The sequence below is a fragment of the Netta rufina genome (assembly GCF_964035555.1).
Source record: "Netta rufina genome assembly, chromosome: 3".
NCBI lineage: Eukaryota > Metazoa > Chordata > Aves > Anseriformes > Anatidae > Netta > Netta rufina.
This window is the reverse complement of record NC_140125.1, coordinates 26507576-26530337: the sequence shown is the minus strand read 5'-3', so window position 1 is coordinate 26530337 and position 22762 is coordinate 26507576. Positions and strand designations below refer to the sequence as shown.

At 52.3% G+C, this 22762-nt stretch overlaps 1 protein-coding gene across 1 annotated transcript; it reads left to right on the top strand.

The window, feature by feature from the left end:
- The first annotated feature begins 11989 nt into the window (after window positions 1–11989).
- IRF2BP2 (interferon regulatory factor 2 binding protein 2) lies at window positions 11990–14307 on the top strand. Its single transcript, XM_084284222.1, has 2 exons — window positions 11990–13197; window positions 13451–14307. The coding sequence occupies exons 1-2, from the start codon at window positions 12126–12128 to the stop codon at window positions 14164–14166; spliced, it is 1788 nt and encodes a 595-aa protein (XP_084140348.1). The 5' UTR covers window positions 11990–12125; the 3' UTR covers window positions 14167–14307.
- Window positions 14308–22762: the final 8455 nt, after the last annotated feature.

Below are 22762 nucleotides of genomic sequence, written 5' to 3'. Positions count from 1 at the left end.
CCCTTCCTGGCTCTCCGGCACTGGCTGCAGGGCTGCGCGGGCTGAGTCACCGCCTGGGCAGACACGCTCCAGCCCTGCAGAGGGGAACCAAAGGGCTGCCGACAGCCAGCAGCACGCAGCCAGCTCTGATTAAAGGCCAGCTTCGGGGAAGTGGGGCTGGTGCCCGCCAAGCCCCGGTGCTCTTCTGGCTGACTCAGCCCCAATTGCCCCCTGCCTGCCCCAAGCAGCTGAGCCCAGTTCCTCCTCTTGCTGTGTGGGAGCTCCCCGACCCCCTCAGCAGCCCTGGCAGTGCTGGGGAGAGCTGCTGGGGGATGAGGCAGGCTAGGGAGCCATGCTCCTGCCTCCCCACTGGGAGCTGTGCTCATTCACCAACTCATTGGGGTAGCATGCTTGCAAAGGAAATGTCTATAGGCATGAGTATTTTCATTCCCATCCCATGGATATGAAGCCAAATTCCACCCCCTTGGTTGCAGGGTGAAGCAGGAGGGTCACACACACTGTTTCAGAGAACAGAGATGCAGAGGTATGGCCAAACACGCTCCAGAAGAGATGGGGTGCCTGGCTGCCGTGCAGCTGCACAGCCTTGCTAGCAATTAATTCAGCAGAAAGTGAGGGAGGGATCGCTACTCTCCAGGATAATGCATTTTTTTTTACTCCTTGCTTGGAGGGCTCACCTAGCAAAGCTGCTCCCTGAGGTCAGCAAATTTGCTGAGCAGACAGCCTGCGACCCTGTGGCAAAGCTGCTCTGTTGGGGGAACGAGGTTTGCCTCTGCAACATGCTGCTGGGAATGCGTGCTCTGAGCATACGGGAAGGAGCAAGGCCTCCGTACCTTCACATCTTCTGGCATCTGCTTGAAAAAGGTCAGAGAGGTGTGTTTGAATTCCCTTTCCTTCTTCCCTCAGTTGACTAGACTTGTCCCGGGTCTTAGCTGGATGGCATCAGCCAGACTGTATGTCTGGGCGCTGCATCCCACTCATTTTTAGGGAAAAATAAGCCGCACCCTGGAAAGCTTGCTCACAGCCCAGGCGGCTGTCCTGTGCCAGGCCGAGCTGCTTGGAGCCAGTGTCCTCCTCACCTGAAACCAGATAACCCCAGGAGTGAAGCTGCACCTTTCCAGGCGCTGATTCACAGCCTCTGGCAGCTCCTGCGGGGTGGCTGAAAGCAGTGCCAGAGGGCTGGCCGCCTGCCCACGCAGCCAGGGCGGCCCCACCACACCCGCCCTGGACCAGGAGAAGGGACCCTATACCCCAGCGTGGTCCTCCAGCATCTCCTGGCACCACCATCCCAAATGCTGCAGCTTCTTGCAGCCTCCCTAACACAACTACTCATATGGAAAAGGCATCAGCCCTCTTTGGGCTTCCTTCCAGAGGCCCCTCTGACTAATTCTGCCCAAAAGAGCCAGGCTGACCCTGCGCGGTGGCGTGATCATGGCAGACAGGACTCGGTCACGTTTGGGCGGAGGCAGGGAAAAACTGTTTCACAGGCCTGCCCAAAAATCCTCGTGCTGACTCTGCCAAAACCACACCAAACATATGGTAAATGAAATAGCTGGCATGGAGCTGCTTTGGACGGCAGGAGTGTTTCAGCACTGTGGACTGCTCTTTAGATGTCTCGAATGTTATTTACACTGTTTTAAGTATCTCCACGTTTAAGGGAGAGAAGGCAAAGACAAGGGCAAGGCCAATTTTTTGTGCTTTTGACGCTTCTTAAATGCACATTATTTTTATAGCTGTGTTAGCAGGATCCCAACACTTGTCCCATCCTGTGGTTAAGGACAGGAACGGCACTGCAGAAGGTTTCCCCTCCTCGTATAGCAACAGACCTTTATGGAAAAGCACACAGAAGTGTTTTCTCTCTCAAAACAGGAGCTCTGGCTACTTCACTGTATAAATGTCCTGCACACTTCATGGAGCTGATGAAATCATGTACAGATGGGATCCATCTTAACAAAGGCTTTATTCACACAGCAGGTTTCTCCGCCGTGGATCTCTGACCCTATTCCAGCTTCTGCAGCCACCTCCACCAAACACGTCCACGGAGCCAGACAAGTTTCTGGGCAGATACCAGACCTGGAGGTGCTCTGCCCCCAGCACTGTGTGCTCCACGGGAAGCCTGAGACTGGGGGTCAGGGCAATAAATGCACCTTTCTTTCCTCACATTGCACTGCTTGAGCACCCAGTACCATTTCCAGGACCTGCCAGGTGCTGTGGAAAAAGCACTGCAGAGCAGCAGCATCCTAAGGAAGAGCATCCAGAGGTGCCCGAGCTCTTCAGTGACTGGGGAGACAGCCATAGGAACAGAGGTGCAGTGGCTGCACTCACAGAAGGATGAAAATAAAGCAGCCAAACAGTAATGACTATGCATAATAATAATAATAATAATAATAATAATAATAATAATAATAATAATAATAATAATAATATCGAGTTCAGGGTATAGCTTTTGCTCTTGGGGCTGTACTGGTGGAGTGCCAGGGGGAGAGCTCACCTCCACGTGCAGCAGCTGGCAGGCTGCTGGGCAGATTTCCACAGCCATTTGCATGTTGCAGCTCGGATCCTGACCCTTCCCCAGCCCGAACCCACCCCTAAGCTTCTCCCTTCTGTCCATAGCCTGTGGTGTCCTGGCCCTGTACTGCATTGGAGAGGGGCTTTGTAAGAGAAGGCAGGGAGGCTGCTGCCCTGCTCTTGCCTCACCTCCCAGCTCCCTGCCCACACCTTCCCCAGGCTGAGCAGACGGGATGACCAAACCCCACATAACCCATTCATTTAACAACCTGATCTAGACAGGAAAAATGGCAAACTGATCGAAGCTGCAGAGCAGGCGTGTTGGCACAGTCCAGTACCGTGCATCAATGAACTCTTCTCCCTGCTTTTCTTTTTTGCCATACGTTCAGTGCTCAGTCAGTAATTCCTTAGAAACATCTTGCGAGCTGCCCACGCTCAGAATGAGAACAGCAACAACAACAAAAGGAAATACAGAGAGGGATGACTTCAGTGAGTTTGGAAATCTCTTCTCGAGTGAAACGCTCCTTCGCTTACATATACAAGAAAGCAGCAAAATTCCCTGCCTCTGATGTAAACAGCAGAGAGAAAAAGTCATCTGGAAGGACAGGGTGATTCATACTGAGGACCTGACTGGTAATATTCATCAGTGTTGAAACTCTCCCTGCAGGATGACTACACGTGAAAGCAGCACCGGCGAAATCCCAGCTTCTGCCACAAGAAGCGTCACTAGCAGCAGAGCAGGGTGGCCAGGATCCAAGTGCCACAGCCCTTGCTCATGCGAGTAGTCTTTAGTCATCTGAGTGGTCACAGCTAACAGCCAGGTGTGGCTGCTTTCTGTACGGGCAGCAGCAGCCCAGAGCACACAGAGCTGTCACAGCCCTCTTGCAGAAGGGGCTTCTGAACAGAAACAGAAAGTTCAATAGCAGAAGAGAAGGGGTTTTTTTCCTCCTTCTTGCCAAAAACACTTCCTAGGTTTTCCTCACAAAGATGTCGCCTGCTCTGGGTGCTTCAGGAAGGCTGGAAAATTCAGCCAAACTTTCCCTTTATGTCAACTGTGCTGACCCAAAGGGTAACAGGGCACAAAAGGCCATGCTGACTTCATGCATTGTTACGAGACACTTTCCCTTGCATATTTGAATCTGTTTACTTAATCTTCCAGGCCTTTACCCATGAATATTAAATTCCTTGATCACTATGCATTAGGAGTCATCTTTGCACCATCTGTTTGTGTTTGTCATCTAACCCTTGTAAATAATAAAACGTACTTTGTTCTCAAGTTCATGGATCCTAGCAGGAGAGCGATTACCAAGGAGGAAAAGTACTGTGTGAAGCTATTGGCAGCCACAGGACTCTGGTTTAGCTCCCTATCTCCTGCCTGCCCTCTGGGAGACGAGTACACCAACGCACTGGTTTCTTATTGTTCTTTGCATTGGCCTATTTCTGCCGCCAATCCATTTGCCACTATAATGCAGTCATAAAACTACAGCCAGAACCTGCCCTGAGGGGTGATCGTTAACCTCTTTGGCTTCTTAGGAGTCCCAGAGGAGGTGAGTTGAGTCCACATCTCTGAAAATGACGCCGAAAGCCTTGCCTATACTAGCAAAGTCAGCTAATAGCGGAGGAGAAGGTCAGCTGCATCCGTGGATGCCAGGGCACAGCCCAGAGGTACAACTGAGAGGCACACTTCTCAAAAGGCTAGGCAAACACCCAGGGAAAATTTGATAAAGTGCAGTGGCTATGATATAAAATTAATCCTTAGAAGGAGCTCTGGCTGAAAATTGTATGCAACAGGGATGTGCCTCATGTTACCGAGGTTCAATTTCGACTTTATCCATTGAGACAGAGGTTGTATGTATGTCAGGCAACTATCAGTGAGCACCCAGGTCATTGTAAGCCTACTTAAAACCTAATGGAGTTGGTTAAAGACGGGATAATTTAGGAGATGAAACAGGATCGTATTATATCTACCTGACGTGTTGGTAGTGACAAATGTAGGCAAGAAAAAATCATTGCCAAGTGTTTGCTTAACTGGAAGAGTTATCTGGGCTTGGACAAGATACCACTTGCCACTCTGCTCAGCCTTGCAAACATCCTACAGGAGGAGGTTACCTATTAAGTGATAGACAATAGATCTTGTTAATTGTTGGAGCATTATGACCTTAGACTTTGCCCAGGTATTTAATAACACCATCTGCTGTCTAGCTCTGCAATACTATTATTTTTACATGAGGATTGCTCTTCTTGCTTCACAAACAAGGCTGTAATAACAGTGCTAAATGAGAGCAGAGCAGCATGGTACTTAAACCTTACAGTCCAAGTAAAACACGCGGGAGGTGCAGCTCGCCCCAAATTTCCAGACGTATTGTCTCCAGTCCGGAGCCCTGATCTGCTGCCGGCTGAGAGCTGCAATCCAGCCTCGTGGGCTGCACTCGGGAAAAGCTCTTGTCTCGCCTCAGAAAGAGCCAGGAGAGAAATCCTGTGCAGGCTGCCTGCTGCTGTTGTTGCTGTTTTCTTCCCCAAAATGACAACAGCAATGGCCCATTGGCCACGAGTTAGGAGTCACCATGCCTCCAGACCTCTCTCTCATTAATAACCCGCTTTCCCAGCACATATGATTATCTCCAAATAATCACATTTATCTGGTTTCATATCTGTAGCTCTAAAGGGTCCGGTGCAGACAGCGATGTGATTTTTGGCTTCGGCTTCTTAGATGATTTTGAGTAGGGAAGAAACAAGCACTTCTCTCAATGCAGCCAGTGTCCCCTGTTCAGCACTCCCACAGCCTCTTGCAGCCCGCCGTTTCATTTAATGGCATCCACCTGAACCTGAACCTGCTGAATTCAGTGACAGAAGTCCCATCAGCCGAGGTGAGTCGGCCTTTCACTCTGTAGTGATGCAGTTTCTGGGAACACGGTCTTCTCTTTCTAATGAAGAGAAGCTGAAACACACTAGCTGGTGAGCTGCCAGGTTATGGAGAAAACACCGGAGGTGTGAACACGAAGCGCTCAGAAAAAAACAAGGCAAGGAGAAAGAACCCCGGCTGTACCTCAAATTAAAAACTGCACATTTGCACTGGGGATTTATTTATTTATTTATTTATTTTGTTTCATTGTACTGCTTACTGGGGCCTGGCACTCTAGCGTATGCACGAGGCATGCAGTGATCACAAACCCCACACACCCTCCTGCTCTGTTCCTGCATCAGAGCTGAGAAGAGAGCTTTCCTTGGCACTCTGTTGCAACAGAGAGGTCAAATATGAAACCAAACATACGAATGCAATTAGGAGGGTATGTAAAATATGGGGGCTGGACGTCTTAACAGTGTCCGAGGCAGGCATGTCTTGACATGCTGCTGGTTAAAGAAGATTTTAAGTACTACAGGCTGTCGGCTGGTGGATCTGGTTACATCTGGAAAGAGCTTCTCAGTCTTTCGGTCATGTTATTTTTCTGACGTTTCAGGTGTATGTTTGATTCTGAAACTCCAGCATACCAAAACATGCACATCTTTTTGAAATATGAGAAACTATCCTTTTGTTACCGCTGCTAGATTTGGAAGGAGATGAGAAAAAGTCCAGATTCTTTGCATACTTGCCCTGTACCAATTCTGAAGCAAAGACGAGTTTATGGGTAGTTATATGTGCTATCTGGAGGTGAACACATCAGGTTGCGATGTTTTTTGTTTTTGTTTGTTTTTGTTTTTGTTTTGTTTTTTTTAACCATTTGTAAACAGAGAAAGTGGTATGGTCATACTTTACATAGGTGCCTGGGGATTCTTGTTGCTTAACAAATGACAAGGGAATGTCTGAAATCAGTGTCAAACAATTGCTGTCAAAATCTCCTAAAATGTATCCCTGCCCTTTGCCTATTTGCCTACCTTTTGCATTTTCTTTCAAACCTTTCCAAATTAAGTAGCAGGCAACCCCCCCGGCAACTAAAAGCATGTGTAAGGATGCAGAAAGCTTTAGAGCACATTTCCACACCCTGCTGACCTGTGCATCAGAAACACATAACTCTGGGTGTAAAACACAATTCAGAAGGAAGAGCCTTGATTGCATCAACCCACTCCTTTCCCCCTTGGGCTAACTGCAGCCCTGGCACAAATTCAGGGCCTCGGTGGAGCAGCCCCTGGCAGCAGAACGCCCGCTGTGCTCACCGGTGTCCTGAGATCGGAGGTGGTGAGCACAGTCGGGTCTAGATGTGCCCTTCTTCTCCCAGCCCTCTCCCATTTAAAACGTTGTCCTGCTTCAGCAGCATGGTGCAAACCTAGACTGAAGCTCGCGTGATGCCAGGGAGGGTTTGTGCAGGCACAAATGTGTTGGCAGTTGCTTAAAATGAAACATAGCCCCCCAGAATGAAGTACAGGTGGGATATACATGTATACCTCCCTTGCATATCCCTGCATCCTGCATGCAAATTTCCCAGACTTTCATACGATAGATTTTGTGGGCACTGACACAAGTGTGTGCACGCGTGCGCGCGCACACACACACACACACACACACACACACAGTCTGTTTTATACCAGTTGGAAAAGAGGCTGGATAAGAAAGAACAACAAAGAAAAAATCACGCTCACAGTCAACCGTTCTCACAGCCCCTCTCTCGGGCGGTGATTTGGCCTGGCATTATGTAAGATCTCACAAAAGCTGTATAACATAACTATTTTAAGGAAGAATGTTAATTGAAGGCTGAGTCAGGCTGCAGCTAGTACAGAGATGTTTTTGAGAAGCTCGTACCCTTTTTCATTTCGTCTGTATTTTTTCCACTTAATTACAATGTGTGCGGAACTGCGTTTAACAATAATAGTAACTCGCCGGGGGAAAATGGATGATGAAGGCAGTTGCCCTCTTGCCTCTGGATCAGCAATTGAAGCCCATCCTGGGACCTCACTACCCAGTGGTTATCACCCCCCGACAGCTGCATGGGGCCAAGTGGGAGGTGAAGCAAAGGGCTTTCGTCTGGCCTGGGGACCAGTCCTTGCAGCCATTTCCCCCATCACTGCTCTCCCCAGGGGATGTGGAGGTGCCTGCCCATGTCCTCCGCCTCCGGCGGGCTCCACCAGCAGAGCAGGGAGCTGAGGGGCAGCTGCTGGGATCGTGATGCATCGAGGGGAGACAGAGAGAGGGGTGCTGAGGGACGCCTGGCTGGCATCCCCAAGGCAGTGGGCAGGCAGTGAGACCCCTGAATCAGCATCAAGCGGTGGCTGCACCAGTGCAGGCGGCTGCTCCTCGGGCATGATGCGCCCCGGCAGCTCCCATTACCAAGGTCACCGGTCCTTGGTCCCAAATCCAGCCCCATCTGGGGACAAGGTGATCAGCAAGCCCCAGCCCTTGGCAAGTTGCTTTAATGATCCAAATCCGGAGGAGGAGACGGAGTTTAATTGCCGGTTCTAGCATGGGCACACCGGTTATTAATTTTGCTGCAGTTCTTTTTATCACACAACAACTCAGCTGTGCTTCCTGGCAGGCACCTCCTTCTGGAGCCCAACATGAGCGACTGGGCTGGAAGGATGTAGGTGCCTGGAAAAGGGATGTGTTTGATTTTTGGGGCTCCTTTGGGCTGACCCAGTGGGGTTGTAGGGAGATGATGGGGGCCCACGAACAAACTTCATCTGCATTTATGGTTCCTCAGATTTGGGTCCGCTTCTGTTAACTCTATTTATGTAGCAAAATTGAGATGTTTTGGCTGCAACGACTGGCCTTGTGGAAACCCCAAGGTCTGCAGCACCAAAACCCACCTTTCCATGTGTCATGGAAATAAACTCCCCAGAAGTGGCAGAAAGCAACTGTGAGGCCAAGCTCCCCAAACCGCCTGAGAGATGCTTCAGTGCACATTTCCTCTGCGTCCTTTTTGCTGAGACAAAAAGCAAGGGGGTGAAACACAGGCAGGGAACGAGGCTTCAGCCGAGGGAGTTTCACAGACCTCCATCACTCTTCCAGCAGATGGTCTGCTCCCGCTGTGCAATGCTTCCCACCAGGTCCCTCTCCTCGCCTGGTTTTCGGAGGGTGCCCGTCAAGCTGCATCAAGCAGAGCTGCTCGCTGGTGTCGCCGAGGGGTCACAGCTCCCCGGCCTTCCTGTTTATTTAGGGCTGGGGTCGCCTGGCCAGCCGGCCACGCTGCGCACCCCGGGAAGTCCCCGGCCTGCACATTCCTGCCCCCCTCGCCCTCGCCGCAGACAATCACCCATTGTGGCTGGCGGTGTCAATGGGATCGCCCGACATGCCTATTTACCACGCCGGGGAGAGCGGGCGGAAGCTTTTCCACATCAATTGCCCTTTCTTCTGGCATCTGGAAGTGTCCCTCTGAAGTTTTTATTTCTCTTCGGAGTGTAGTAACCTCCGAATTTCTCAAGTATTTCCATCATCTTTTCCTTGCCTTTTTTTTTTTTTTTCCACTGCTACTTGAAAAGAGGGCGTGAAGTCAACTGCTCAGTTAAAAACAGAACCGTTTCCTTTTTATAAAAAAAAAAGCATACAATTTTTTGCTCTAAATCGCCTGGGGCAGAGCCCACCAAGGCAGCAGGAGCTGCAGCACCCAGGCTCTTGCTTGCAGTGCGACGCCCTGCTAACTAGCCCCAAACTTCTGGAGCAAAAATCACAGCGAAATACCCACGGGATGGCTTTGGGACCACCACCTATGTGAAAGCAGGACATCACCTGCGCTGCTGTTTGAATGGCACACCTCAAAAAGCGTACACAAAATGGGTGTGTGTGCTGTATGGGGGGGTTCTCTTTCAAAATGACAGATCATTTTAAATGAAAATCAGATTTTTCACTGCTTCTAAAATGGCCACCAACAGCTCGCTGCTACAAAAATGAGCAGCTGTCTACAAGCAAGAGATGGCAGCTGCTCGGTTCAGGGGCTCTTGAACGAGGGGACACACGTGGTCACTGCCACCAGCGGGATGGGAAACAAGACCCCATGGGGAGGCAGGAGCGGGGAGCACAGCAAGACTTGTCTGCAGCCCAGCCCAAAATGCCAAAAAACACAGGGTGAGAAGGGGCACTTGGTGGCATTGGTGGTGCTGGCAGACGGAGCTCAACTTGCCTGGCTCCAACTTCTCTCCTGTCCTTCCCCCAACCACGACACCAGGCACCACCAGGGCAGGACACAGGGCTGGGTCCCCAAATGTGCCGAGTCGGGGGTCCTCGGCTGGGCACTGCCCCGGCCCTGCATGCCCCCAGGTCCCCCCTCAGCGCTCACTGCTCCTATATATCCTATATATAGCCCTGGCGTGTCATCACAAGGGGCGTTTTGCACAGATCAGGCACAACAGCATGGTTTCTGTTTCTAAAAAAAAAAAAAAAAAAAAGAACAAAAAAAAAGAACAAAAAAAAAGAACAAGAAACAAATGCCCAATCTGTTTGATTCTTGCACAGTAACTGCTGTAACAGCAGCTCTGAGGATTTTTTTTTTTTTTTTGCGATTTGATACTTAAACCACATTTCCTACGCCACTATTTTTTATCGGCTTTTGACATTGAGCTCTGTAACGGTTGCTTTTGCCTCTTCCACCAGAATGAATTCAAAGGCAGCGAGTGCAGCAAACCATACTGCTCATCTCGGCTGTTCCAGCCAGCTCATCCTCATCAGAAATAAAGTCAAATAAATACAGATCACATTTTCTGTCCTGCAGTTAAAAGCCTGCCACCGCTGAAAGCTTCGCTTTCTTCTTCTTCCCCTGCAGCCTCAGCTAGCATCGAGCTGTGCTCACGAGCTGCGATGTGCAAACACACAGCTTCTTGGCTTTCCACCAGTATATATAAATATATGTAATTTTTTCCTTCGGAGAACCTGGAGGCTAAAGCAAGAGGGCAAAGGAGTACGTGACTAAAACATCCAAACTTCCTCTTTCATAAGCCATCACATGATGAAGTGCAATTACAATTCCTGCCTTGTCCCTGCCAATTGCAGGCGCATTGCCTCACCCGAGAAACCCGGCTTCTTCCCCGTGTGTGTGTGTGTGTGTCTGTGTGTGTGTGTGCAGAGGCAGCAATCGCTGCAGCCGCCTTGGCACGCCTCCAGCTCCGGGCTGGAGAAAGAGGGCAGTGGGTGGAAGACGAAAACAAGATCTGTTTACTTAGCGTGCACGGATAAAGCGTCTTTCCAGCCGGGGAGAAGGAGGAGGAGGAGGAGGGGAAGAGAAGCAGCTTTACAGGACTTTGATGCAATGTGAAAGGAGGGCAAAACCGAGCCGCGTTAACCCCCGCAGCCCCGGGGTCACCCTACACGGGGATGCCCCGTGCCCCGTGTCCCCCCCAGCGCCCCCGGAGCCCCGGCCGCGCCGTCGGGCGGCCGCCGCCGGGCATCTCCCGGCCGGGCCCTGCGCCCCGCCGCCCCCCGGCGGCCGAGCACGTCGGAGCTTCCCCGGCCGGCCCCCGGCCGCCGCCTCCCTCCCCCGTAACCTACATAACGCCGTGGGAAGGGCGGCCGCGGAGCGGGGAGGAGTGGGGTGGGAGCGGGGGGCAGCCCCCGCCGCCCTCACCCCGCCCGGGCCGCACACGCGTGTCGGGATGCGCCCGGCCTCGCCTCGCCTCCCGGGAGGAGCGGGCAGAGCCCCCCTGCCGCCCCGTGTGTCGTGGGGAAGCAGGAAAATGTCCGCTTTTTATATATATACACACATGTATCTATATATACACATATAGAGAGTAGGGGGTGAGGGCTCGGCGTTTGCACCCATTCCGCTCCCCTCGCGGCAGGGTTTGTGGTTGGGAGCGCCGGGAAAGCGGGAGCGCCCCGTTTTCCTTGCGCGAAACGGCGGCAGTGAGCACAAATAAATAAATAAAAACACACGAAAAAAAAAAGAGGGCGATGGCGTTATTATTCATCTATTTACACCGGCCCCCAAAAAAAGCCGGGCAGCCCCGGGGCCCGAGGGGCGGCGGTGCCCCGGTGACCGCGGCCGGGTGCCGGGGCCCGGAGCCCGCTGCCCACCAGCCCCGGGCTCGGCGGAGGAGCCCCCGGAGGAGCCCCCGGCGCCGGGGCCGGGGGCGCGGGCAGGGGCCGGCGCCGGGAGCGCGGCGGCGGCGGCGGCGGCGGCGGGGCGGGGGCGCGCAGCGCGCAGGCGCGCCCGGCACTGTCGAAGAATCGAGGCGGCGGCGCGCAGAGGCGGCGGTGGCGGCTGGAGCCCGGCACGGCGCGGCGCCGCCGCCAGCCCCAGCCCCAGCCCCAGCCCCGGCCCCGGCCCCGGCCCCGGCCCCCGCGGCAGTCCCCGCCCCGCCCCGCCGCGCCGCGCCGGCCCCCGCCGCCCCGCGCCGCCCCGTAGTAGCCAGCGAGCGGGGGAGCCGTGCGGGCGGCAGCGGCCGCAGCCCTGCGCCAGCCGCGCCGCGGAGATGCGCGTCCCCGCCGCGCTGTGAGCGCCGCCGGCGGAGACGGCGAGGGGAGCGGCGGCCCCCGCAGCGGCTCTGCCTGCCGGGGGCAGCGCTCGGAAGACGAAGGCGAGGGGGAGGGCGCCGGGCGGACCGTGCCGCTGCGCCCCAGCCGCCCCGTCGGGGCTCCGGTGGCGAGAGGAGGCGGCGGCGGCGGAGGAGGAGGAGGAGGAGGAGGCGGCGGCCGGAGCCGGAGCCGGAGCCGGAGCCGGAGCCGGAGCGGGGGGCGCTCGCCGCTGCCCCGGGGCCGGGACATGTCGTCGGCGGCGGTGGCGGCTGCTTCCCGCAGGCAGTCGTGCTACCTGTGCGACCTGCCCCGCATGCCCTGGGCCATGATCTGGGACTTCACCGAGCCCGTCTGCCGGGGCTGCGTCAACTACGAGGGCGCCGACCGCGTGGAGTTCGTCATCGACACGGCGCGGCAGCTGAAGCGGGCGCACGGCTGCTTCCCCGAGGGCCGGGCCCCGCCGCCGCCGCACGCCAAGCAGCCGCCGCTCTCCGCCAAGGAGCTGCTGGCGCAGCAGCAGCAGCAGCTCGGACACCCGGCGGCCGCGGCGGCGGCGGCGGCGGCGGCGGCGGCCGAGGCGGCGGCGCGGCCCCCGCCGCAGCCCCTGGAGCGCTACCCGCTGGCTGCCGAGCGGCCGCCGCCCCGCCTGGGCGCCGAGTACGGCGGCGGCCGGCAGGTGAACGGCATCCTGGTGCCCAACGGCTTCCCCAAGCCCGAGGAGCCGCCCGAGCTCAACCGGCAGAGCCCCAACCCGCGGCGGACACACGCCGTGCCGCCCACCCTGGTGCCGCTGGTCAACGGCGCCGGGCTCCCCGCCGCCATCGGCAGCCTGGGCAGCCGCGCCGCCGCCGCCGCCGCCTCGCTGGCCGCCATCTCGGCCGCGCCCGCCCCGCTGGCCGTGCCCGTGCCCCAGCAGCCGGCGGCGGCGGCGCAGGCGGCGGCGGCGGCCGGGGGGGGCGGGCAGCCCGGCGAGCTGGGGCACAAGCGGCCCGGCTCCGTCTCCTCCTCGTCCTCCTCGTCGGGCGGCGGCGGCGCGGCGGGGGAGCACGACGGGGGAGCCAAGGAGAAGCGCGGCTCGGCAGAGAGCCTGCCGGCGGCGGCGGCGGCGGCAGCGGCGGAGCTGGGCGGCGAGGGCAAGGGCCGAGCAGGGGGCGAGGAGTGGCTGGCCAAGCCCAAGACGGTGCGGGACACGCTGCTGGCCCTGCACCAGCACGGCGGGCACGCCGTGCCCCCCTTCGACAGCAAGTTCAAGAAGGAGCCGGGCATGGCGGGCGGCCGGCTGCTGGGCTACGAGACCAACGGGGCCGTGGCCAAGCCAGGTGAGGCGCTGCGGGCACCTGGAGGTGGGCTCGGGGTGGCATTGGGCTCGGGGTGGCGTGGGGAATGGGGCGGCTTTGGGCACGGGGTTGTGTTGGGCGCAGGGTGGCTCTGGGCATGGAGTGGCTTCAAGCACGCGGTGGCCAGGCGTGCCCGCCAACGCCGACACCTGGACGCTTTCACGGAGTTAGCGTTGCAGCTGCGATGCCTTCTAACCTTCCTCCTCCTCCTCTTCCTTTCCGCCTTGCTTTCCAGGGGCCCGGGCAGCCCGGAAGAGGAAGCCATCCCCCGAGCCGGAGGGCGAGGCGGGACCCCCGAAGATCAACGGGGAGGCGCAGCCCTGGCTGCCGACCTCGTCGGAAGGGATGAAGATGCCGCTGACGGCCACCTCCTTCATGTCGCCCCCGCCACCCACCGCCTCGCCCCACTCCAACCGGACCACGCCGCCCGAGGCGGCCCAGAACGGCCAGTCCCCCATGGCCGCGCTCATTTTGGTGGCGGACAATGCCGGGGGCAACCACGCCTCCAAAGAGGCCAACCAGGTCCACTCCACCACCAGGAGGAACAGCAGCAGCCCCCCCTCGCCCTCCGCCATGAACCAAAGAAGGCTGGGCCCTGGCAGGGAGGTGCCGGGCCAGGGGGCCAACGCGGCGGGCGGGCTGGAGCCCGTGCACCCCGCCAGCCTGCCGGACTCGTCCCTCGCCGCCAGCGTCCCGTTGTGTTGTACCCTGTGCCACGAGCGCCTGGAAGACACCCATTTTGTGCAGTGCCCCTCGGTCCCATCCCACAAGTTCTGCTTCCCCTGCTCCCGGCAAAGCATCAAGCAGCAGGGAGCCAGCGGGGAGGTGTATTGTCCCAGCGGGGAGAAGTGTCCCCTGGTCGGCTCCAACGTCCCCTGGGCCTTCATGCAGGGGGAGATCGCCACCATTCTGGCCGGAGATGTGAAAGTCAAAAAGGAGAGAGACTCGTGACTTTGCCGGCCTCGCGGCCCGACGCCACCTTTAACTCAAACTGCTTGAATTCTGTATATATCTATAAATATATATATATAAATATATATATATCTCCAAGACAAGGGAAATGTAGACTTCATAAACATGGCTGTATAATTTTGATTTTTTTGAATACATTGTGTTTCTATATTTTTTGAAGACAAAAGGTATGTACTTATTATAAAGGCATTTCTTCTAATTCTTCTCCTTTTTTTTCCCTTTTTTTTTGTTTCCCCCCCTTTTTTTTCCTTCCCTTTTGTTATAGCAACTATTTGTTGTGCTTCCCTGGTGACAGTTACTGTTCAATGTAGGCTGTGACTTGCGCTGCTTTTTTTAGAGAGCACTTGGCAAACCAGAAATGCTTCTAGCTGTATTTGTATGCACTTGTTTCTTTTTTTTTTCTTTTCTTTTTTTCCTTTTTTTTTTTTTTTAAATGCCAAATACACTTTCTGACATTGTAAAGATCGCCTTACTGTCTGTGATTCCTTATTCCTGGCCCCTGTTTCTGTAGAGCTGGTCGCATGCAGGCTCGGTCCGAGGTGGTTGGGGAGCAGCGTGGCTAGCCGTGGCGGGGACGCTCTTTGCCACCCCGCGAGCCAGGCGAGCATAGGGAGCACGAGGGGTTTCTCCCAGAAACGGCTGTCTCGTGTTGCGGCGGCAGATCCGCCGGATCGAGTCCAAAATTCCTCTGTGTTTCTCAAGGGAAGTTGCCTTCGGAGTAGGATGTGGAGAGGTGTCTGAGAGGCGCTGTTGAGTTAGGGATTTCTGGGTTGGTTTGTTTTTGTTGTTCTTTTTTTTTTTTTTTTTTTCTTTTAAGGCAAAGTTGACCGCAGTTCACGTGATCAGTTGTAAGATTACAAAACTGCATTTGTTCACCAATTGCATACTATAACGTGGAGTTTTGATAGCCAACCTAATGACACGATTGGTGAATGCACCGACGTAGCACTGCCATCTCTGAAGGTCTTCAGCGTCACTTAAGTTGTTTTTTTTGTGTCTTTGGACAATGACGGGGATGTGGGGGAGAGACTGATTTTTTTTTTTTTTTTCTAATTTTACTTTTAATTTTCAGATAGTGCAGGTGGACTTTGAGTTTGCTTATCAGTCACCTCTGGTGCTGTTGCTATTGTTACTATCGCTGACATGGTGTTTCCAAGTAGTGGCAGGTACAGTGTGGTACAATGACAGCAGTGACTGAGGTTCTGCCAGATTGCCTGCGGGCATATCAGTGACAGCCCAAATGTGGGTGGAGGAAACCTGTAATTTCCTTATTATGTGTGCTTGAAACAAACCTAATGCTATTCTTTGAAAATGAAAATATAAACTGGTTGAAATGAAAGCAATTAGGGCTTCACATCATGGCCACGGCCCTGCCTTTTAAGCTACTTTGGAGAACTCTTTTGTAAAGCCACTTCTTTTGATCACGCTTCTGCATCACCAAGCAGACTTCTAAAATCAATAAATCATTGGTTACTAGAAATAGTTGAGTCTTATAGTGATGTTTTTGTGCTGTTTATAGTTCGTTGGCAACACTGCAGCTGGACGAGCCCTTCTGTTGAGGTGTTTATAACTGGGCTATAAGTGGTTGTTTCTGAGCAAAGGGGTGGCCAGGTCGTCCCTTCCCTGGGACAGGCTAATAAACACTCTTGGTGCTAGAGGAGGAGGAGGAGAAGGAGGAGGCAAAATTTGTTCAGCCGACTTTAATTTGAAGAATTTTGGGTGCTTTTGAGTCAACTGTTCTTATTGTGATAATGTTCAGACTGCAATTTAATGCAGAGTAGATCTTTTTTGGAAGACTTTTTTTTCTCTCTCTCTAAAGAAATGGTCATTATTAGTATTTGAAGATCAGATCTGCACATGCACAGTAATTTTTTATGAAGTGTTTAATGAGCACACCCACTACATTGTGTTCCATATTACAGGTCAATGTAATATTAGATAAGACTTGCATGATAAACAAATTCATTGAGTCAATATTACGCTTTAAAACTTATACCTATAGTCAAGATTGGTGTCTTATGTAAACACATTTAGCCAATTTGAAGAAAACGCACATTATATATATATATACCTATATATATACCTATATATATAAAAACTGTAAAGGATTCTTTGGAACCACTATGATCTGTGTAAATGTGTATTTAGGCACTTTATTAAAAAAGAAAATGGATTTTGAGCTGATAGATGGTAACAAGTTCTTCAAAGTTGCTTGGCATAATACCTCCTGTGGTATGGAGCTCATGTTTTTGGTTAAGGTGGTATCCCTACTTTCAATCCAAAACCAAAACCGAAACCCCAACACCTTCCTACAGAGGCCCCCCTTTTGTGCTATGGGGCGGCCTGGTGTGCAGCCTGGTGAGGGCTGGGCCTGCTCCCAACAAAGCAGGGCCTCGCTGGGGCCCAGTGACACCCCCATGACCGTTCCCAGGCCCAAAGGCCATGCACCCTCCTCCTGACACAGGCTCTGGTGGCACCCTGGGGTGGAGGGGATGGTGGGAGGCCCCGGGCCCACGGCCCAGTGCCTGTGCTGGCTCAGCTGGCCCACAGGCCTCCTGCCTCCATTATGTCTGGTTCTGGTCACCCTGAAACTGCAGAAGTGCAAAAGGAAACAAAACATTCAGAATCTGAGGGTTTCCATGCATACCTTGTTTTTCTCAAATTCAGCATTGCTTTTTGCCTTTCTGTTGCTTTACTCAGTTCCAACACCGGTGGATTCTCCATTTCTACCAGTTCACTCTTTCCTGGGCTACAAGCTTTTTTCTTCTTTTTTTTTTTTTTTCTTTTTTTTTTTTTTCTTCTTCTTTTTCTTATTTTGAAATGCTTTAACTGCAACAGTGCTACTGTTAATATTACTTTTTAAACTTTTAAAAAGGTGATACTGTAATTTGTGTAGTATTAAAAGTGTTTTAATGAAGAATGTGTGATTTTTTTCCCCCCCCAAACCCACTTTCATCCCATTTTTTTAAAAGATCTATATTTTTTGCTGAGAGGTCACCTGCATGGTGCTTTTGTTCATAGCTGATAAAGTCCAATGGTGCAATTTTTGCATAATTTTTTTCCCCACTACTTGCACTAAATACAGGAAACTAAGAGCTTTAAACACTTCTTGTGCTTTCTATATATATTTAAAAAAAAAAAAAAAAAAAAAAAAAAAGCAAAAGCTATAGTTGCCTAAGTGCAATGTTTTGTTTTATTTTTTTTAGCTACTACTTCTGACATTTATTTGTAGATAGGCCGAAGCACGGGGCAAGAGGCGGGGCGGGGGCGCAGAACCCCTGGGCGGGAAGGCGCAGCACAAGGGAGGCTTTGACAGCCTTTGTGGTGGCCTCAGGAAACCTGGTCTGTTTTGGAGCTCCCTTTTTAGATGCGCTGTAAACCAGGCCATGGCAACCGCGTGTTTTTATGAAGTAGCACTTAGGAAAAGGGTATAAATACATTTGAGAGTGCTCTCTAGTGGTTTATTATGTCAACAGAGCCCCTGGATCCTTTCCTTCTGTGCCCGGGCCAGCCCCGCTCGCCCCGCTGGCGGGGTGGCCGTGCTCAGTGGGATGCTGCTTGGGGACACCCTGGGGGGCGGCTCACCTGCGTGGTGGCACCCGGGCCCTGCTGTGGGCACGCTGTGTGGTGGTTGGGTCTGGGGTTGTTAGGGCATGGCTGCTGCTGGCACGGGGAAGCAGCATCTGCTAAGGGAAAACACCGGACCGTAAAATTCGTGGCACCAGCAGTGGCTGAGCTTGTCGTGAATGGAGGCGTTCGTAGTCCTGACTGCTGCAGCCTCAGCTTCTCTGGAGCAGCAGCCAGCAAGTAGATTGGAAAAGGCTTAGCCCTCAGCGTGTTGTATTTCTCCTCTCAAAGTGTTCGCATTTGGGGAACTCCAGCTGGAGCAATTGAAAAATAATTTTTTAAAAAAGCCCTTCCCCAACGTGGACTTGGCTTGTTTAGGCATCACAGTCCGGTTGGCGATAAACTACAACTTCAAGCCTGCACTCCAAGAGATAATGAGGCGAGTAAAAAAAAAAAAAATCACTCAAAACATGTTTTTTTCCCTGAACACGGCAATTAAAACAGAAAGTGCATCTGGGCAACAAATACATAACTTCATTTTCTGACGTTGGTGAGTACCGTGGGGTGGCACCTCCCATGCCATGGCCGGGCTGGTCCCACGGATGACATGAGGGCCACCAGGACTTCTGAGTCACCCTCATTCCCTCCTCCTTTGTTCCCAGGAGCGGGACCGCCTTTCCTCTGCGGTCGAGGTCAGGCTGCGTAGCAGATGAATGGAGGCATGTTCGCCGCTGCATCACGCTCCCAGGGCTGCAGCTCCCAAGTAACTCTTTCACTGCCTTCGGGCAGCTGCCGCAGCACGCCCTGAGCTTGTGGCTCAGACTCAAATTTCTCACAGCCCCCTAGATGCTCATGGATGCTCAAGAAGCTTTCCTCCCGGGAAATAAGAAACACAGATGTCTCGCATAGGATATTTAGAGATTCCCTAAGCACATGTTAGGGTCCGTACTCTCATACTGTTTGATTGGCATAGGTATGCTGGAGCCTGCTAGACGGAGCAATAACCACATGGTTATTTTTATGCACACTTCAACCAAATTTGCTTTTCTTTCTGCTGCTCAAGAGGCATTTTTGTAGAGATTGGTCTAGCAGAGTAAATGCCAAACCTCCAAATGCTGCATCAGGTGGAAGCTCCGTGTACCATGAGCTCACGGAGATGCCAGGAGCAGCTGGCGCAAGCTTCCCGCTGCAGCCCACACCTCTTCCTCCCATTGCTGTTAACTCAGGAAATCCTGCAAGCAGCACCGCTGCCTGTCAGCCCCTGCTGCCCCGCAGGCAGCCGGGAGAACCCGAACCCCTCCTGCCCTGCATGGCCCCGGGACCCCCACCTCCCCATGGGACAGAGGGCAGGGGCCAGGCACAGGAGCTCAGCAGCACAGTGGGGCTGCCCTCAGGGAATACACAGGAGACTGGTTTTCCTGGAGACCTCAGCCTGTAAAGGAGGGCAGCTGTTGCTCACTCACTACGGACTGGAAAAATGCAAAGTATGCGTTTTCTTTTACCCTTTTCCACTACAAAACATTTACTCCCCCTCCCCCCCGTGCCTTTTTTTTTTTTTTTTTTTGGCAACCATTTGAAAACAAACAGAAGACGAGTAAACAGAGATGAAAGGGGTTACTGGTTCACCAGGTCGCTCCCCAGCAGCTGGAGACAAGCCTCCTGCATGGCCCCAGGAGCTGCTGGGCAGGGGGCTGCCACAGCGTGCGGGAGGGAGCTCTCCCCCTGGTAATGGGATCTGGGGATGCCACCTGCACCAGGGCCATAACAAAGAAAAACAGATTTCCCCCTTCTTCCTGTGGCTTTGTTTTTTTGTTGTTGTTATTGTTGTATTTTTTATATCTTTCTGAACCAAAGGAGGCCCAAAGATTTTTTGGTTTTGTTTTAATCAAAACAAAATAGATTCCATTCATTTTCTTCTACCAGAAAACCAGTTTTTCTCCAACCCTTTTTTATAGGACTGTCATACTCTCCAACTGTCTAGTAGTAAGAAGACTTACAGATATTAGGCAATAACTGTATAATGGAATGAAGCGTTTAATTTTGTCCAGACTATTTACAACTCTTTTTATTTCTGTTGACTTACTGAACTCAGCTGCTGCTAAGCAGTAGGAACAAATAATTTTCTCTTTTAAGATGCATCATCCCTGGCTAATAGTTAGCTCAAAACATGAGGCTACTCCATGAAAGACTTTTGTGGGAGCAGAGAAAGGTGCTGCTGAACGTCACCTTTCATTCATGTCAGAAGAATCAGGAAATAAATCAGCTCCTGCACACTGACTCATGTCTTTGCAGATCTGACTTCATGCCTTGCAGTGGAGTGAACCCACTATAAGAATGACTTTTTCCATCGCATTTCTAAGACTTAATTGGACCGTAATAATTAAAGAAACCCACTGACTTTCCTGTGATTTAGTTATGCTGTTTGAACGGGGCTCGGGTGATTTTCCCTATGAGAACACAGTTGGGGCAAAGCCGCCTTCAGAAATTACAGAGGGAAGGAGTGTTTTCTTGCAGAAAGCACTGTGCTGTCTTTGTTAACGCCGGACAACAAAATGCTTCATGCAGGAACTGTGATGGGTTTCTGGTTCCCTGTACCTCGGAAGAAGAGTGCTGAATGGGCCCTGCTGGGGCTTTAACGTGCGGTGCCAGGGACTGTAATTTGTTCAAAATTTCTGCTTAGGCATGTAGGCTGCGTCTTCTGGCTTTCCCATAGGAAACAAACCATGATAAACAGCACGAAGCAACGATGTTTAGCTGTGCCATTAAATGGCTGTTTCGATGATTACTTTCATATTGTGAGAGCCCTTATGTCTCTGTAAGCCCTTCTGAAGCCCTCTGAGACAAAGAGCCTGTGTCCATAACCGAACTGAATACGTTTTACCCCCAAACTGAATACATTTTACCCCCAAATTGAATACGTTTTGCCCCCTCAGGGAGGGCAGCGGCCCCACTGGTGTTGTGAGGTCCTTGTGAGGGAGAAGGTGCAGGCCAGCAGCCCGGCTGCGTGAGGCTGCCTCTGTGTTATCTGCCCGGCACGGACATTTTGAGCCATGTCGGCAGCATGTGTTTCTTCATCCCGTGTCAGTAAAGTTTCCTGACATTTAGTGTTTTGGGGTGGATCCCTTCCTTTCCTACAAGGAGTGCCAATTTTAGTGCCGGTTTGATGGATAACAGTCCGCTAAGCACTGGAGCAGCACCAATAGCGCTGCTTTGTGCAGGCTCTCTGGGCTCCCTGGGGAGCTGAGCCCTTGTTACACGAGCACAGCATCGCTGTGCTGCAGGCACTTGCTCTGGGAGACCACCTTCAGAGGTGCCTACAGGGGAAGGTACTGCCCTAGAAGGTTGGATTTGGGCCACCTTCAGCCTTCTCACTAGAGGAGCCTCAGAGTTCATTTGGGCTCCCTCCTGATCATCTCCATTGTGATCAGGTGCTGCCCATCTCCTGATGCTGATGGCCAAGGGGGGACAGCTGGTGGCTCACAGGCTACATATCTCCATGTAGTCCTCCAGTAGTGGTGAGCAGCACCAGGACAAGCTGGAGTGTGCTGAAGACTGATTTCAAAGAGAAGATAAAGGACTGCATGGGGACTTTGTACTTAAGAGAGCTACCCTAGGTGCCAGCTCTACTTCTGCCAGCTGATGGTGGGAGCTGGAAGGTAGCTGGTCTACATCGCTCATCACTCCTTTGAGCTCAAGTCCAAGCTGGCACCAAAGACAGACTACAGATGGCAGTCTGAATTTAATCCCTCTTGCTCAGATGGCATGGGGCATGCTGTTTCAGGAGGACCTCCTCCCATTACTTCCCAGTAACCAAACTTTGGGTTTTATCATGCTACCCACAACCATATTAGCTGGGGTCCAAACTACTGGGAGCCATTGTACACAGCCACACAGCAGTGGTTTTGGCCAGCTGTGTGCAGGACATACGGTAAGCAAGAAGTGGGAAGTAGTGTCATTTGGGTTTCATTGCCTTTTAAAGTGGGCTTAAGGATGGCAAATAAGGTGTGTTTAACCACCAGGTGTAAAGCAAAGGTCGTCTTTTAGGGGCTGAACTGCTGGCTCTCAGTTGGATTAAAAAACAAAACAACAGCAACACACACACAAAAGCATCCTTCTTTGCAATCCCTTCTCCTTATAACCCACCCAAATGGGATGCCATCCTGCCAGCAGCTCTGTCATTGACTTCACCGGTTCCACAGGGGTCCCTGTAGGTAACATTACAGCAGACGTGCAGGAAGGACCAGGCCCTACATGCAAGTGATGAGTTACAACACACAGTTTTGCTCTAATTATTTATAAGAAATCATTTCATTATAAATAGGTTTTTCAGTTAAATGTATTGCTAGCATTACCTTATTACTTATTCATAATTAACTAAATCATAGCAGATTTCTATGTTATTATCATTTCCATACACTATAAATTATTCAGAAGAAATGTTGGTCCTATCAGGGTACTCGGTACGTGCAGATGAGATGAAGGAGCTCCCTAAGTCTGAGCAGAAAGCAGTTTCTCTGTCTCAAACATTTCCACAAGTGTGTGTTTAGGAGAGCTGGGAAGGAGAGGGGCAGGGGGTGACCGATGGATGCTGTGAAATGCTGGCTCCTAATGTCACTGTCGAAGGGCTCCCTGCCCCATGCCAGCCATCTCCTGGCTGCTTTTCAGAAGAAGCAGAAGGAATGGCAGAGCTTATGGGTGAAGGACCTAAGGCTGCTATGGAGCCCCTGGCCTGCCTTTTCCACACTGCATTACTTGGGGCTGGAATTCAAGGGAAGGGTTTTGTTGTCACTGAAAGCTCTGCTGGCCCCTTGAAAAATGAACGAGAAACACTGTTGGAAAATTCACAAGCAAATTAAATTTAGAACCGTACGTATAAGGGACTGTAATGATTTGCTTCAGGTGAATTTACCTGGGAAACACAATTCTTACTCATGAATAACAAAAGAAAAATTTGTGTCCCCAAGCAGAATCTCACGAGCATTTTAAGATTTTTCTCATTGGCACTGGC